Here is a 17,558-nt window from a genome sequence, read left to right on the forward strand (position 1 = left end):
TCTTAATTTACATGAATACCGGGATACTACCTTAGGAAGGTAACCCGCCCTGGTACGAAGAACAGCTCTATCCTGGTGAAAAGTCAAAAAGGGAGAGCGACAAGAAAGGGCTACCAAATCAGAGACCCTGCGAGCAGAAAATATAGCGAGAAAAAAAAAAACTGTCTTCGCTGTCAACCACTTGAGGTCTACTGATATCAGGGATTCAAATGTGGGAGCCTATAGAGCCCTGAGAACCAAAGACAAATCCCACGGAGCTACCGGAGGTCTACCTCTGGTAGTCCCCACTTGTCCACTAGGATCTGAAAGACATCCGGATGAAGAGCCCATTCCCCAGCGTGTATATCCTGATGACTTAGGAAGTCCGCTTCCCAGTTGAGGACTCCTGGTATAAATACTGGCGTAATTGCAGGAAAATGACATTCTGCCCAGACCAGAATGTTTGTCACTTCCGCATTGAGTGACAGACTTTGAGTGCCTCCCTGATGGTTGAGGTAGGCTACTGCAGTCGCGTTGTCAAACTGTATCTGGACAGGCCTGCCCTTTAGTATAGCCTGTGCCTGAACGAGTGCCCTGAATACTGCACGAAGTTCCAGGATGTTTATGGAAAGGTGACCCTCCTTGGTCGTCCATCTTCCCTGAAAAGTGTGACGACCCGTCACTGCGCCCCATCCGCAGAGGCTGGCATCCGTAGTGAAGAGCAACCAATCTGGAATCCAGAAGGGGCGACCCCTGTTTAGACGAAACATCTGCAGCCACCATGAGAGGGAAAGCCGAACCTCTGGAGAAAAACGGATCGTCTGACTTTAATAACTGATACTCCCTGCTACACCTGGAGAGGATCAGATGTTGCAGTGGTCTGGAGTGGAACTGAGCATATTCCACCATGGAATAGGCTGGATACCGGCGTAATTGGCACATGCAGATACGCATCCTGAATGTCCAAGGACACCATAAAATCCCCCGATTCCATTGCCAGAACAATTGACTGAAGAGTTTCCATAATGAACTTGGGCACCCGGATAAATCTGTTGAGGCCTTTCAGATTCAGAATAGGCCGGTGGGACCCATTGGACTTTTGGATCAAAAATAGATTGGAATAATAACCCTTTCTTTGCTGATCTAACAGAACTGGGATTATCACCCCTGAAACCAGCAGGGAACGAATGGCCTGCTGGAGGGCTGAGGCCTTGGTAGACTCTGAAGAAGGAACTGTGCATAAAAACCTTTGCGGGGGACCCTTCCAGAAAGTCAGGGCGTACCCTTGAGAGACCACATCTCGTTCCCATGCATCTGTTGTGGTCTGATGCCAGGTATCTGAATACTGAAGGCGGCCTCCCACCCTGGGAAAACCCAGGAGGAGGCCCACCCCATCAGGCCGAGGGTTTGTCATCTGACTTGGAATGCGGACATCTGATTGCCCAAGATCTCTTAGCTTGCGGTATCCTACGAGAACTGGATTGTCTAAAGCAGGGTGGGGGAATCTTTTTTCTTCTGAGGGCCATTTTAATATATATAACATTATTCACGGGCCCGATGCAGGCCATGCACCCTCCGTGAGACGTCACATACATTGGTAAATAAATAAATAAATTGGTGATTACAGCAATGCCCGGAGCATCCGGAGGTTGCTCTGGGGAGCTGTAAGGGCAGCTGTGTAACCATTTGAAGAGCCCTAAGGACGTTCCAGGCTGCACTGCTGCATAGATTCTGGCTGCAGGGTGCCAGATGAGGCTAGGGGAAAAAAGCTCAGAGGGCCATACTAAATGGCTCCTCTGGCCTGAGGTTCTCCATCCCTGGCCTAAAGGAAGCCAGTCCTTTCGCTTCTCCTTGCAGGTGAAAGGCTTGAAATGACGACTGCCTAGGCCTAGTCATTGAAGGCAGACCGGCTGCTTTAGAAGCTGCCAGAGTAGCCACAATCTTATCCAATTCTGTGCCAAACAGTATGCCTCCAGCAAACGGCAGAATGATGGCGTCTAATGCCGCCTCCCCCCAATAGGAGGCTGCCTCCTTGATATAGGAGATAAATGTCAGCTGCTCCCTGGAAGCCTCTGGAAGAGTATTTTCCAGTGCACTTGTCCATTCTTCAATGGCCTTGGACACCCAGGCCGTAGCTATGGCTGGACGGGTAACAGCTCCTGACAGAGAAAATAAACTGCCTTGAGACAGGCCTCAAGTCTGTAGGATCCTTAAGGGAGGATGCAGATGGTATGGGCAATATGGCGCTCTTAACCAGATGTGCCACATGAGCATCCACAGTAGGCAGAACTTCCCATTTAGCACATTCACCAGGTGGGAAGGGGTATAAAGCTGTACCCTTATTTGTAACATGGAATCGTCTATCAGGAGAACTCCATGCTTCCCCCAAAAGTTCAGAGAGTTGCTCAGATCTGGGAAACTCAGCCTTAACGACCTTCTGGCGCTTGAACACTGGAGCCTTCCTAGGTGCTGGCTCTTCACTATCTAGGTTTAAAATAGATAGTGAAGAGCCATGACACAGGACGAAGACTTTTGGAGGATGGCCTGCTGTCAAGAAGAGCAGCAAAGAAGCCACTTCTCTCCAGGAAAAACATCAGGGACAAACTGATATTCTGCAAAAAGTACAGGGATTAAACTGCTGAGGGCTGGGGTAAAGTAATTTTCTCTGATGAATCCCCTTTCAGATTGTTTGGGGCATCTGGAAAAACGCATGTCCGGAGAAGGAAAGGTGAGCGCTACAATCAGTTCAGTGTCATGCCAACAGTAAAGCATCCTGAGACCATTCATGTGTGGGGTTGCTTCTCAGCCAAGGGAGTGGGTCACTCACATATTTACCTAAGAACACAGTCATGAATAAAGAATGGTACCAAAACATCTTCCAAGAGCAACTTCTCCCAACCATCCAGGAACAGTTTGGTGACGAGAAATGCCTTTTCCAGCATGATGGAGCACCTTGCCATAAGGCAATAGTGATAACTAAGTGGCTCAGGGAACAAAACATTGAAATTTTAGGTCCATGGCCAGGAAACTACCCAGACCTTAATCCCATTGAGAACTTGTGGTCAATCCTTAAGAGACAGGTGGACAAACAAAAAACCCACAAATTCTGACAAACTGCAAGCATTGATTAGGCAAGAATGGAAGGCCATCAGTCATTATTTGGCCAAGAAGTTGATTGACAGCATGCCAGGGCAAAGTGCAGAGGTTTTGAAAAAGAAGGGTCAACACTGCAAATATTGACTCTTTGCATAAACTTAATGTAATGGTCAATAAAAGCCTTTGAAACTTATGAAATGCTTGTAATTTTACTTCAGTATATCATAGTAACATCTGACAAAAAGGTCTAAAAACACTTACTGTAAGCAGCAAACTTTGTGAAAACCAATACTTGTGTCATTCTCAAAACTTTTGGCCATGGCTGTACACAAAGAATTGGCAAATTGGTATAATGTATTACAACTGAGCAAAGAGAAATTAAAATGAATAAAAGTGACCATTAAAGACCATCGTACAGGTCTGACTGACACTCCTTGTTGGAATTCATTTCTTCACTAAAGAGAAAAAATGTATCAAAGATCATCGATATATGGTCCTAAATCATGAAAAAAATATTTTATTACACTTATTGTGCGCTCTATCGGTAATTGCTTTTTTTATCGATATAGTGATAAATTTAGGTTTTCCATGAGAATATTGCATTTTTTTGGATAGTACAGAGGGACTACGTAATGCAATCGTATCGGGCATGAAAGGTTATTAGAATAAAACAAAAACATTTTCATAAAGACTAAAAACAGAAAGAGTGGAAGTTTATTAGTGCAAATTAAAGCACACCAAATACAGCTTTGCAGATTCCCTTGAATTGGGCCTGTTGGGAGAGAACTAATGAAAAGGCAGAAAAAATTGAGAAATCTTCCATGCAGTTTTGTCTCCATTTTACCCTTACCTATGAGTGGAAGCTCGTCCATGCTGATGCCCTGAGATTTGAGGTGCTTTTTGATGCAGGCCAATCGCTGCACATTTGGACCCCAGCGTCGACCAAGCTTGTGAATGTGTTGCATTTGCGTCACAAAGCGCATTTCGTCGTTCAGCTTGCACTCTGGTCTCCAGTCTATTGGAGGGATCACTGTGCACATTCCGTACTTTTCCACTCGGGCACGAATAGATTCTATGTAGATCAGTGGGTCATGGAACTCCTTTGCAGAGGGTCGGAGGACAGGGATCTCACACATGGCTACGCACCTGGTCCTCCCAGTATTTTTTTCTGGTTTTGGGGAGTCCAGAGGTTTGTGCGAAGAATCTGTCTGCGAGGTAGAGCGATTTTCACAGCTGGCATCTTCAGTCTTACTACGGGTTTGTGTAACTGGTGTGCTCTTAGCTGCTGAGGCCCGCTTTGGCCTGTTTCTCTCCAGCATCTTTTCTGGCACTTCTTTTTTTGTGTGTCCATTAAGCACCGTTTTTTCCGCCATTAACCTCTTGCTTCTGACCTCTGGCAAGCTGGCGGATACTTTAATTCTCTTTACCAAAGGCTGTGCCTTGTTGGGGAGGTTTGCCTCCTCCAAACGTCTTTTTGAGTAACGCAGTCCCTCCCTTAGTTGCCTCCCCTCCTCCCTAGTGCATGTCTTTTTGTTCAACTTGCCATTCACCTTGACACAGTTAATACCAGTGGCACAGTTGGGCTTGGAAATGGAAAGAGATAGCACCTGTTTACGAGTTTTTGCATTGCTGCTTTCTGTGGTCCCTGAGATTGTGTGGTGAATAGATGAACTGGTTTTGCTGTGATTCAGTTTGGTTGCCTTATCCAGTTCTTTCTTGGCTTTGGTGTACGTGACCGTTCCCTTAGTCACCGTTGCAGTATACTTCACAGTTTTGGACGGTGAAGGTCTCGCTTCTCTCGTCTTTTTGGCACCGACTGCATTAGAACCCAATGATGATAATCGGGTTATTCCATTCACCTTGGAAACCTGAATAATTGTGGGAGAAAGAAAAAAAAGATGTAAGATTCAAAAATAAACCAGGTGGTTGATTGATGTGAAATGTGAAAAATGCAGTGCAGTGGGCGTTAGTAATATATTAAATAATGCTTATTTATTGCTAAGAAGCAGTCATGGGGTACATGAGTGATAATAACAATGTCCCAAAGTATTATAGATGATGCAGCATACTTTAATTGTGTGTGTGTGTTTGTCTCCTATGAGTGAGCGTGACAGGACAACAGTCATTCTCCAATTTAGTTTAAAATATAGAAAAATCTCTAGTATTACTCCATAACTTTACAAGTGCCATTAACCGAATAACTTGAACCAACAAAGAAATATTTCACACACCTGCTAAAGAATACATAGTTTTATCTGTAGAGTAGACCTTTAAAATGTGTCACAGTATACTACTGTAGGTAGCTGGAAGACCAAACAGATATATAGAGATCCATTCCCTTTGAGGATGCATCTTAGTATTTGTGAGAAATGTGCACTGTAAAGTTCGTGCTCGGTCATAGGCACATGAAGGAAGGAGAGAATAAATTAAGGTGTTCTGGGGGCTATTCATGAAAGCTTGGAGAGAAATAAAATTGTGAAAGAAACTACCAACCATCCTGTCACTTTACAGGCTGTGCTTGAAAAATGACAGGAGAAGATTGGCTGGTACTTTATAGCTGGGTACACACAAACGATGTCGGCGCGAATCAAAACACCATAACGGCCGCATCGCTCAGTGTGTACTGCCAATATGCACGCTCCCACGGCCGCTTGCGCCATCGTCCGGACGGCTGTGACGTTATTACAAGCAGCCCAGTTGCAGGTAATGAAGGGCGGAACGAGGTATTGTTCCGTTGTTCATTAACTCGTTCTGACCGACATATCGGCTGGGTACACATCACTGTGTAGCATGCGGTGAGGTAAATGGCTGGGGAGGCACTCTCTAGTATCAGAGCCAGATTTACAGATACATATATGAACCTGAGGGTTCATGTGGGCATTATACAAAGGTGCAGCAGTATATAGTGCTGGACATTTGGTGTTTTGATTAGGGATGTGTGGAAAAGGTAGATAGGGGAGGCAGTGCCTCACCTGCCATACACTTTTTACTCCAAATTTTTGACTATAAAAATTATTAGAATTATACAAAAGATATTTATAATAGTTTCTTACATTTTTTCTTATAATTTTTATAGTCATAACTCTAGAGTATACCCAAGTATGACAGGAAAGGCTCTGCCTCACCTCACCACACATCACAGGTGTGTACCCAGCTTATCTCTCACAATTTTCCCTCTCTCCAAGCTTTCATGAATACTCCCCTCTGTCTCCTACTGGAAGAGCAAGCCAGGAGGAGACTCTAGTAAGATTTCCACAATCTCACAGCATATAATTCTGTGTGTCTGTTTCCATTATTAATACAAGCCAGAATGGCGCCCTACTCACATCCAAGCAGCTGAAGCTTTTTACTATTTGGAAGAGTTTCAATGGGTGAGAAGAAAAATCGATTTAAAAAAGCAATCCAATTCCCCTGAGTGTATTACGTTTAAGGCAGCATCTCTTTCCGTTTCAGGTGCATGCCAATGCACAGCATATAACTCATTCGTTTTATTGGAATAAAACTCTGATCACATCCTTGTTCAATAAATCTTCCTAAATACTTATACATACTACTGACAGCTCGACGAACTAATGAACTGTGGCAACAAGATCATATTCAGTGTCCTCAATTGTGACCCTCAGTCACTTAAAAAGATCATTATATTTTAAGAGAAAGATTTGTTTCTGAAGACCCATTTGCAACTGTATCAGCAGGTGGAAGGTTTCCTGTGGCAGGCTAATGTGTTATAGATTTGTAAATGGCCCTAAAAGATGATAAGAGGAAGTGTACTGTGCATTTCACGCAATTCTAACTATTTTATACGATTGGTTTTGTAAGTTAATAGTGGAATATTTAAAGAATTATACTTTAACAAAGTGCAGTAAACAGCTCATGTTAGGGGCAGAAGAGCACCATGGACCATGGAGACACTACAAGACAAGATGTTTTTAAATGCGCCATGCTCAGCAGAAAAGGATCCCTGGAACTTATTTGAGATGTTTGGCAACTATGTAAGTATGCTATGAAAATGGTGTGCTCTTCATATTAAAAGGACAAGTGATGACTACAATCTCCATAAAAATAGCTCACACAATCTCAGCAAATTTCCTCCACCATGCCAGAGATTTTTATTATAAGGAAAACAAAAGGCACAGTAAAATAAATGGAGTCGAAATGTTATCACAGTCCCACACTACAAGTGAGAGAGAAAAAATATAGCAACAAAATATTAAAGCAAATGAAAAAACAATGTTTAAATATGATTGTACACAATAAAGAATACTTACTGCATTGTACCTAACCCCTGTAAAGAAAACAATGGTAATATACAGATGTGTCCTCATACACTGTTGCTGTTGGATCCGCGAAAAAAAAAGTGAATTTTCGGGAAATAATCCTAGGACCCCCCTCAAGATGCCCAGACATGGGGGATCACTATGGGTACCCCCGTTTTTGCCTGCTAAAGAAAATCAGGTTTTTAAATAGCCGCGGCAGGTGCATAAATGCGGCCTGGAAGAAGGTGATGCAGAAGAGCATTTAGAAGTTTTTTTTGGGAAAAATCACTATGCCCATCAAATTTGGGGTACTTGAAAATGGGTGCAAGCATATTATTAATTCCTGCCGCTACTCCTGCAATGAAGAAAACACCTGCCACATATAAGGGAACCCCTCTGGACTCCATTCCGCTAAATTAGAAGCGTTTTCCCTATTTTTTTTTTTTAAAACCGAAAATTTAAATTGATTTTTTGGGGTGTCCCTATTTTTTTTTTACATAGATTATTTTTAGGGACCATTCCCAGGGGTGCAGGCTATTTTTTTTTTTAACCCTGTACCCCTAATCCCCAATTCTGCACTTTTTTTCGCCTGCTAAAGGCAAGCGAAAAATTATCCCCGTTTTTTAACATTGACTTTTCGCACAGGCGAAAGGTCATTGAAATTGAATACGGGGATATTGGAAATGGGCGAAAATGACGGCCTTTTCGCCCCATATTGAATATGGCCCTAAGATGCAATTTCGGGCACATGGCGTATTGAGGCTAGGTGTATAATGACACATTTGTAAGAATTATGTGTGACAAGATAGGTCAGTGAAAAAGAAAGAAAAATCAAATAAAAGTAAGAATGTAGAATACATTATATAAACAAACAAAAAGCTTAAAAACAAAACACAAACCTTGCTGGGAAGATTTCAGAGACATATGGAGGCATTAATAAAACACAATATACGAGATACACAGAAATGCGTACAATAATATTTATATCTACTGACTAGCTTACAATGATAGCAATTACATGCATTTACTATCCCGTATTTGCTGAAATTGGCTTTAAACTAGGCTCACATAAAAGCAGAAAAAACTATTCTTCCCATAGAAACATTGACAAGTATTTAGAAGACGTTAAGACAAAAATAACTAACTGGTATGTTGTTATTCCATAGGAAAAACCTATGAATGAGGTTGTAGAACAGGACATGGAGAGAGTCTGCAGTATATTAATGTCTGCCTTCCTTGGTTGCATTTGCGGCAAGGGTTCACAAGAAAGCTCTGCAAAACCTTCCAGCAGGGTAAAGGTTAAATCTGTTAAGAGACATATGCGTTTTGCTCATAGTGACCATGTCCAGTATCTATCAGACCTCTGCAGTGTTCTATGCTGGACCTTGCTGGTGTTTGGTAAGATATTCAACCCTCAAGACAATTAATACACAACTACCAGAGGGAGTGTTATTTATTCAATGTGCTTTTATTGAGCACTGCACCATTAAATTGAGGTCAATAAATGAGTTTAAATTAAAAGGTACTAATGTTATAAATGCAGACAGAAATGTCAATCTTTATAGAAAGACTAAAAGAATAGTGAATACTTTAAGTTGTAAAATGTTGCAGAATGACATTGTTGTCCAACATAATAGAAACCTTAGCTCTAACCTTCCCACAAATCTTAACAGTTTTTCCATGAATACGCTAAAAAGCATTTTTGCCAAAATAATAGCTGACCCAAATGCCAGAGTTTAACAGGGAAAACGCTAAGACGGCCAATTTCAAGCTGCTGGAACAGTCCGTCAGTGTGATAGATTGGCGATATAATGTTGTGTAAGGGGCTGGCCAAGATTTAAAAAAAACATCCAGGAGAACAAACTGCAGAACCAGCCGCTGCTGTGGAGAAGAGACACATGATGCAAATAGATAATTGTGACAGTCAGGAGCGCTTCTATTGTAAAACGCAGACGAACGGTTAAGTTTTATGATAAAATGGAATTATCCATTTCTTTTATTAATGTAATACATTTTTAAACGTATATATTTAAAAATATATATATATGCCTAATGCTGCCCATCCACTAGAAGACAGGCAAAATACTGCACAAGTACGACATGGTAATTGTGCAGTTGTTTGTCAGTCTGTGATGTGCCTACACTGAACAAGCGTGTGTAAGCTCATCAATCATCTCCAAACATGCTGAACCTGACGTTATCGTCAGGTTGTCCAGCATGTTTGCCTGATGATAGATGTCTAAACGACCAGCGGGAGCGCGCATCGTTGGTCGTTTTAGACATTTTTGCAAAAGATTTGCAAACGATTGAACGATAACATTCAATTGCTCAATTTAATCTTCTAGTGGATGGGCACTTTACTTTAAGGGATGTCTTGCACCACACAGTGTCCATAGGCTCCCATTATAAAATAACTTCCCACCATCCATTGCAAACAGACCCCTCAGTGGTCATAAATCCTAATAACAGCACTACTAGTTTTCTGCAGCCACTCCTCCTCCTACCCTGTGACCAGTGTTATATTTTATTTTTTTATTTACCTCCCCCCCCATGTCATATTGCTTTATTGTACCCCTCCCGCACCCCCACAAATACTAGTTTTCCCAATGGGGTTAACCCCCCACACCCTTAGGGTTATACCCCCCCGCACATGTAGAGGAGGGGGACAAAGTTCCCCTACTTGCACTTTGCTCCCCAACGCATGTGCGGCAGAATGCCGTTCGCACAGTAATCTGGGGCGCAATTCCAGCAGTGATGCGGCAGTCTGGGTCTGGGGAGTCAGAGGAGATCCGTTCTGCACTTATGCAGAACAGATCTCCTCTTCTAAAGTCAGGGCGCACAGCGGGTTGGAGCGGTCGCGTGTGATACAACCTTGTCATCTGACCACGCCAGTTAAGTAGTTGATACTAGTCAATGAAGAAACCAGCTAAATGTAGCTCGCCTGCAGTGGCTAATGCCAATTAATCTTGGCATGAAAAAAATATATATATTATGTGAAGGATAAATAGATCGCAAAAAGTATCTTAAGGGTAAATAAACATTCAGCCTCACTGTAATTTTCCACCATCATTTAAACTAAACAAAACGCCACACATTTCCTAGTCCTTCACTAACTCAAAAGATACATCCTACAGACAATGGCTATAGAGTGTTTATATAGGACACAACCTGGACTGGGAAAACAGAGTGTTTCCATTAACTACACTATAAGCCTCACTGTATAACATATAATAATTTGGCTATAAATAATGCTGGTCGTTGTTAGGCAAGTATGCAGAACAGTTTTTTCCTACAGAATTGCTGGCTCCTCACTATCCAAGCCACCTCCTAACCTTTATATTCACTCTTTAAACAAGAACAATATTGTTGCACATTACATAAAATTATTATTTTCTTCACCTGTTTCCTTAAGTCCTGAGCCGATCTAAGATGACTGTGGTGGTTGTTAGCGGTGAGCCCTTTGGCATATGAGCCCGTGTTAGAAGCAGGTTGATGGGTAGCAGCGGTAGACTCTCTCCGGCTCACGGCTTTGTGATCACCATGCCTTTCTTTACCTGGCGTGGCTTCTTTGCTTTTGTGTCTGTGGGAGGTTTCTTTATCCTTCGATGATTTGCAAGACCCATTAAAAACTAAAAAAAACAAATATTAGGTCAAAAGACTTTAACACTTGATACAACAAAAGATTTTTTTAAATACATAGGTGTCTTCTACAGGAAAGACCATATGTTCTGCTATGTGTTATCAAAATGTTTGATTCTGCTTTTTGTTTTAATAGAACACAACGAGTAAGCATTACTTAAGTGATGTAATTACAAGAGACCATAGCTGATGTGGAAAATATGTCTTAGTCAAATATTTCTTACGTCGCAAATTTGGCAGATGATCACTGACTGGCAGGGAATGCACTGCCTATGAAAACAAGTCCACTTTAACAGTTTTATAAATTAGAGTCCCACCGGCTTAGTAGCAGTTTGCCAGCGATCCCTCACCTTCACTATGGGATACCTGGTGAAATCAGGTCTCCACATAAAATGCCCTGGGTTACTTTGCAGATTGGACTTCCGCCCAAAATTAGCGCGGTCATTTTTCGCCAAAGTACGCAACTTACAATTTTTTTCCCCGGTAATTTGTCATTAGGGGGGGATGTCCAAAGGGTTCTGAAAGAAATCCCCACATTTTTAGCCAAAAATATGAATTTTTTGTTCTCCTGGTCTGGGATGGAGAAAACTTTTCTCCAGTTTTTTCACCTGCTGACGTTTTCACCTGTTTTTTGGCTAAAATTTTGCCTTCTTTTGGCGAAAAACTGGCGTTTTCGCAAATGGCGAAAAACACGTCAATTTTCACCGCTATTTGAATACGGCCCATAATATTTTGTTACAGCTTTACATGTCGATGTTTATTAGTGATATTTTTCTATAATATAAGTGTATTGGTTTGGCTTCAAATGATGGATACTCTGTGTTTTTAGATTTCATGTTGTTTGTTATTGTATAAACATTTCCTTGGTAATGGACGCCAGGGTTTTACGTAGTACTGTGCAGTCTCCATTTCCTACAGTCTGCGCTTATGGTAAAAGCTCGGTTTTTCAACACAGGTGGTGGAGGTCCACTGGTGAGCATTTAGGTGTTTGCTTTATACACATTCTCCCTGATGAAAGTGGTATATTCCACTGAAATGCTAGAATACATTTGGATTGTGATTTTATACTGATTGTGGAGTTTCTAGCAGACAGCCTCCTGAGTTTGGAATAACTCAGAAGGTGCAGAAAGCTGCCTACCTCTGGAGCCCAATTTCGGACAGAAACGGAAACCAACCCCTGGAGCAGAGTCCCTTGAAGTATCTTTTGTAGGGAGATACAATAGATACATTTAATTTCTGGACAAAATTGGGCTGCAGAGGTGGGAGCTTTCTGCACCTTCTGAGTTATTCCAAAACACCCCTCTTCTCCTAGACTTTAAGGTGTCTGGGAGTAGCCAAGGGCTTGGCCCTGTCAACTGGTTTCCATATTAAACCTCTCCAGGAGGATGCACGTGGACAGCACATACAATCAGCTTTATTGGTTAGAACAGGGCCTGGATTACCCCCTGCTGTAATCTGTGCTAGAATTACATAAAAGAAGGGCTATGTGAGCTCAAGTGTGTGTATTCTCATGACCAACTGAGAACTGTATATCATCTGTACTTTTAAGAGCATCTGTATGCTGCGATATTCCTAGCACCTTTAGATAATAACTGTTTTAAAAAAAAAAAAAATAATGAGACCAAACAAAAATGGTTTCCTGCTTCAAAAGCCCCCATCTTCTTGACTACCATTTAAGCACCAAACACTTAACCATTCTTTGGCTGTCTTGCAGTTGAGCACAGTGGGGCAGATGTACTAAGCTCTGGAAAGTGATAAATTGGAAAGTGATAAACTACCAGCCATTCAGCTCCTAACTGTCATGTTACAGACTGTGTTTGAAAAATTACAATTAGGAGCTGATCGATTGGTAGTTTACCGTTCTCCAATTTATCACTTTCCAGAACTTAGTATATCTGCACCACATTATGAAACCATGTATATATAGCTAATGCATGCGTTATACTACATTGTAGTACAACACATGCATTAGCTATATATAATGGAGTATACTAGCATAGAGTACTCTGAATACAGTACCCGAACCTACACAATGTGATCGCTACAAAAAGCAATTCAGGGGGATTCAGTAGTGCCTCTAACCTCAAGTCCTTTGCCTGTTACCAAGCACCACACTGGTCCATAATAAGTGGCCAGTGGGGTATTGCAGAAGCATGACCACACATACCAAAAAATAAGTGGTTTAGGAGCCTGGTGGTGGAAAAAAGCTACAAGCCCATGACATGGTGGGAAGAGTCAGTGACAGGCGGTTACTAACAGTAAGAGTGAATCTCTATACCCCAGGAATGGCAAAGTAAGCTCACTCATGTTGCTCAGAAATAGAGTACCCCCCCCGCAATTTGTACCATCCAGTGGAGTAAGGCCATGCTTTCACAACCCATGACAGTTAGAGCAGTGATAGGTACCGTGTTACACTTCAGGGGCCACAGGAGCAGCCCTCTAACTTTCAAAATAGCCACGAAACCCTTAAATCACAGTGATAAATTAAAAGACATTTTAATTAAAGAAATGTTAATATGTAATAACAGGGAGCAGGCAATTTAATGTACGATAAGCAAGTGCTACTAGCTATAACAGACAACACTGACATCAAAGTAAGAAACAGCTGGGGCCACAGGTGAAGGCTCGAAGCGCAGCCTATTGTCCATCACTGATTTAGACAACTGATAGAGCAGAGTTCCCTCAAAAATACAAATAGATACAAGACTCTGATCACACAGGAACATGGCTACCTAAATATTTGTTTTATTCATGTGGCTATGTAGCCTAAATATTTGTAAAAAAAATTCCAAAACTATAATTCTGTCAAATTTGGGAATCAAGTGGTTATGCTGTGTACACTATGGCGTAAATCTTGGCAAGATCTCGATGATATCTAATGAAGACGTTTGTGAAAATCAGAACGGTAATAAATATATGTAAACTGTAAAGCTGCATACACACACACACAACGATTTTTGAATGATTATCTTTAAACGATATAGTTTATCGATAACCGCTTGAAAAAATCGTTCACTTTCCAAGTCAAACGATGAACGATTATCGTTCATGCGCGTTCACGTTTGTAGTTTAGTCAGACTGACCAACTCAACGATTTTCACTAAGGGAATATGCAAAAATCCTTTGTAGTTCAAAAAAATCATTCATCACACTTTTAAAAATCTGACAGAAAATCGTTCTTAAAATCGTTGGTTACAAAATCGTTGTGTGTGTGTGTATGCAGCTTTAGTGCTGCTCTTGTGTCTGCATCTGTCAGAATAAGCTGCATTTGATGCATTGTACTATAAGTCAATTTTCACACATAAAAACTGCAGTGATTATGGCCTGAATATTTATGCTGAATAATAATTTCTAAATTCACTAACCAAGTCCATCATATGCTATCTTTTACCTTTCTATTAAAGCTCCAAAGAAATGTTAATACTAAGCCAAGTATTTTACCTTAATGCTGGATACCAGACAAATTCAAGCTTAGGTTTCAGTGGCCCCTTAAAACAATGTATTAACGGCTTAAAAAAAACATGGTATAACTGAATTCCCACACAAACTATCTAGCTAAGTGGGCAAATAACATGGAGAGAACTCAATTGAGGTCATAAGAAAACAAGGAATGAAGCTTCCATCACAATTTAGACAGGCTGGAGATCATCTGAACAGCATGGAGCCAAAAAGCAAAATCATTTCAAGCCTCTAATGAGATTTTATACATACAGGCTGTGCCAAAGTAGATCCGGAGAGAAGAAAACATGGATAATACAATGGTAAGTGATGCACATACAGCTGAGCAAATACAGCTCAATCAATGTCATAAAAACATCATGCTTTTATAGAATGACTTCTGGGACTGGAATGAAAAAAAGAAAATTCAAGATGAGGCCAAACATATAACAAACCCCTGACATCTCTGCTCAGAGTGTAACCCAGCTGGCAGCACGATGCTGAACAAGACTATGCACACAGAATAAATGCTTGTCGTCTCCTGCCATTTTGTAGCAAGGAGTATCGTGCTGCATGTGCCTCTATCCAGAGAACAGTGTGTGTCTATGTGAAGTAAAAAGCCCTTCCTGCCACAAGAAGGCATTATCAGTGATTTGTACATGTCCAAGTGCAAAACTACAGTTTATATCAGAAATATACAGCAATATATACTGTTAAAAAAATGTTGTGTTTGTCTGTTGGTTCCAAGTTGGCACAAAAACCACTTAACGGATTTTCATGAAAACATCATCATTGTTTTAGAAATAACCTGTACTTTGTTTCATCTCGATCCGTCAAGTCAAAGCTGAGCAATTAACAAAAACAAAATTTATTGACATCAATGAAAGAGTTACAGGCAGTGTCAGACTGGAGCATGACGGGCCCACCAAGATAATCAGTGGTAAGGGCCCATGCTTAAGGGGAGTGGTCATCCACCAGAGGGGGTGTGGCCTGCCACCACAGACAATTGGCTAACCATTAGGCAAAGCTTGGTGTAGATTCTATAGAAGTGAAACAAGCCCCCTTGTTAATCAGTGGTCCTGCTCCGCCAGGTAACTGATTGTCTAATAGTGTAACAATTTATAATTTGGGGTCGGAAACCTGACACCTAAAGGAGGGGGTGGGCCCACCGGGGATTTCCCCTATACCCCTGTGGGCCAGTCCAACCCTGGTTACAGGTGTTTCCACATACATCTATCCTCCATGCGCTACAAGTAACGCTACACAACGTGGGAGCTCAGTGTGACTCGGTAGCATTGATCGTCTTTTTGTGCAACTTTTTACCTTCAAATGCGTCTTATTCGCACATAGATTACACAGTTAGCACAAGTAGCTTCTGCTGATTAAAATGATATGCGGCATGCCTGTCTTCTGTGTGCAATTGATCTGCATGCGAAACGCTATGTTAAGGTGTTACAGCCGCCGACACTGTAACGTAGCATTTTGCATGCAGATATAACCACAGTCACACACAGAATATAGGCATGCTGCATATCATTTTAATCAGCAGAAACTGCTAGTGCTACCTATTCACATCACTGTGCAAATAAGACCAATTTGAAGGTAAAAAGTCACACGAAAAGATGCTCAGCGCTACTGAGTCACGCCATGGCGCAATTAGAAGGGCTATTTAACGCGCAAGGAGGCTAGATGTATGAGGACACATCTGTAGGTGTGGCACCACGCACACGGCAGACAAAGGAATCGAGGAGGAGGTGCTTGCATTCTCTTTAATAGGATAGGCTGCATAGCAGTCTGAGCACAGAGCACACAGTGACATTGGTGTGAGTGGTGGGTGAATCACTGCTACCACCAGTCTGTATAGAGCTGCTGGTCACGTGGGCTACTCCCACGACAGGGCTCCTATTGCAAAGCAATCCATATAAAACACCTAAATTTAAAAACAATGTTGTTAAAAGCGATTTCATTGTGGGCAAAGCCACGGGCAATAGCTAGTAATTAATAAAAGTGGCAAGAGGGCAAACAAGCAAGCCAGAAGTATTTAAGTCATCTGAAGGCAAATAACCCTCTTAATGACACTAACAGACGATAAGTTATGACCTTTTGAATTATGTATACTTAAAATGCGCACAAAAAGAAATAGACAAGTGCAGGCACGTGGGCAGGTCTTCAGAAACTAATCATCATAAATTATAGCTTACTGCATGCATCTTCAAATACCACAAAATACTTAGGACAGAATTGTATACAGATTTTGTGCCAAACTTGGATGCCAAATAAACAATTCTGGAGTCAATAGAAGAATTTACCCACGTAAATCTCTACAGACTCAAAAGCTGGACAAGATAATTAGAGCCCAAAGGGTGGAGAGATAGGATGTACGTATGGTGATGTGATGTGTAATTACACTTTAGTAAAGCAATTTCTCAATGGTTGCTTTGTAAGTTAAAGGGATCTTACCCTAAAATACTACTTATTTTAATAATAGCATGTGTGCTCACTATAGCATGTACATTACAGGGCCCCAGTTAACCGAAGACAACGCTTTGTATGCCTGCAATCAAACAGCACGCAGATGCCCATGCTGCAATTGATGATGACAGCAGAGGTTCCAGCGAGCCTGGAGCTATTCTGTGGAACTGCCAACAAGAGCATGCAATGCTCAAGCTCACCGATCCAGTTCTGCCTTATGTGGCAAACGTACTAAGGGAACCACGGCCAGCGACTGGTTTAGGGCATACATATTTTATATATTCTCTAGTAATTGGAAGTGTGATTAATTCACTACTAATCAAAATGATGCACATCTAGTGTCATTAGATACTTGCATAAGGTAAAAAAAAAAAAAGGTTAAATAGTCAGGGTTAACTAGTCAAGCACGTAAAACAAATGATGAAACACCTAAAGCTTCTGACTGGAATGTCTGCAACAGTCGTGAACTAGGATGACTAATTGTGACAAGTCTTAATCATTATGCACAGATTTAAAAAAAAGAAAGAGAAAGAACCTGAATGACTGGACTTTGGGTAGGGGAAGATATATAAAAGAACTGTGTGTCATTGAAAGGAACGCTTTAAATAGCCAACAGGAAGTATTTCCAGACATGGTCACTATTTCTCACACACGCAAGCTTGCAGTGAACCACAATAG

General features: G+C 41.5%; 1 protein-coding gene across 1 annotated transcript in view; it reads right to left on the bottom strand.

Moving 5' to 3' along the window:
• JARID2 (jumonji and AT-rich interaction domain containing 2) overlaps positions 1-17,558 on the bottom strand; it is a 205,152-nt gene that overhangs the window by 52,251 nt on the left and 135,343 nt on the right. The window contains exons 6-7 of the mRNA XM_088471638.1: positions 10,731-10,960; positions 3,926-4,943 (exon numbers count right to left, since the gene is read on the bottom strand). Coding sequence (XP_088327764.1) covers positions 3,926-4,943; positions 10,731-10,960 — 1,248 coding nt within the window. The remainder of the gene's footprint in view (positions 1-3,925; positions 4,944-10,730; positions 10,961-17,558) is intronic.

Source organism: Taudactylus pleione, unplaced genomic scaffold, assembly GCF_031769625.1.
Source record: "Taudactylus pleione unplaced genomic scaffold, aTauple2 ptg000116l, whole genome shotgun sequence".
NCBI lineage: Eukaryota > Metazoa > Chordata > Amphibia > Anura > Myobatrachidae > Taudactylus > Taudactylus pleione.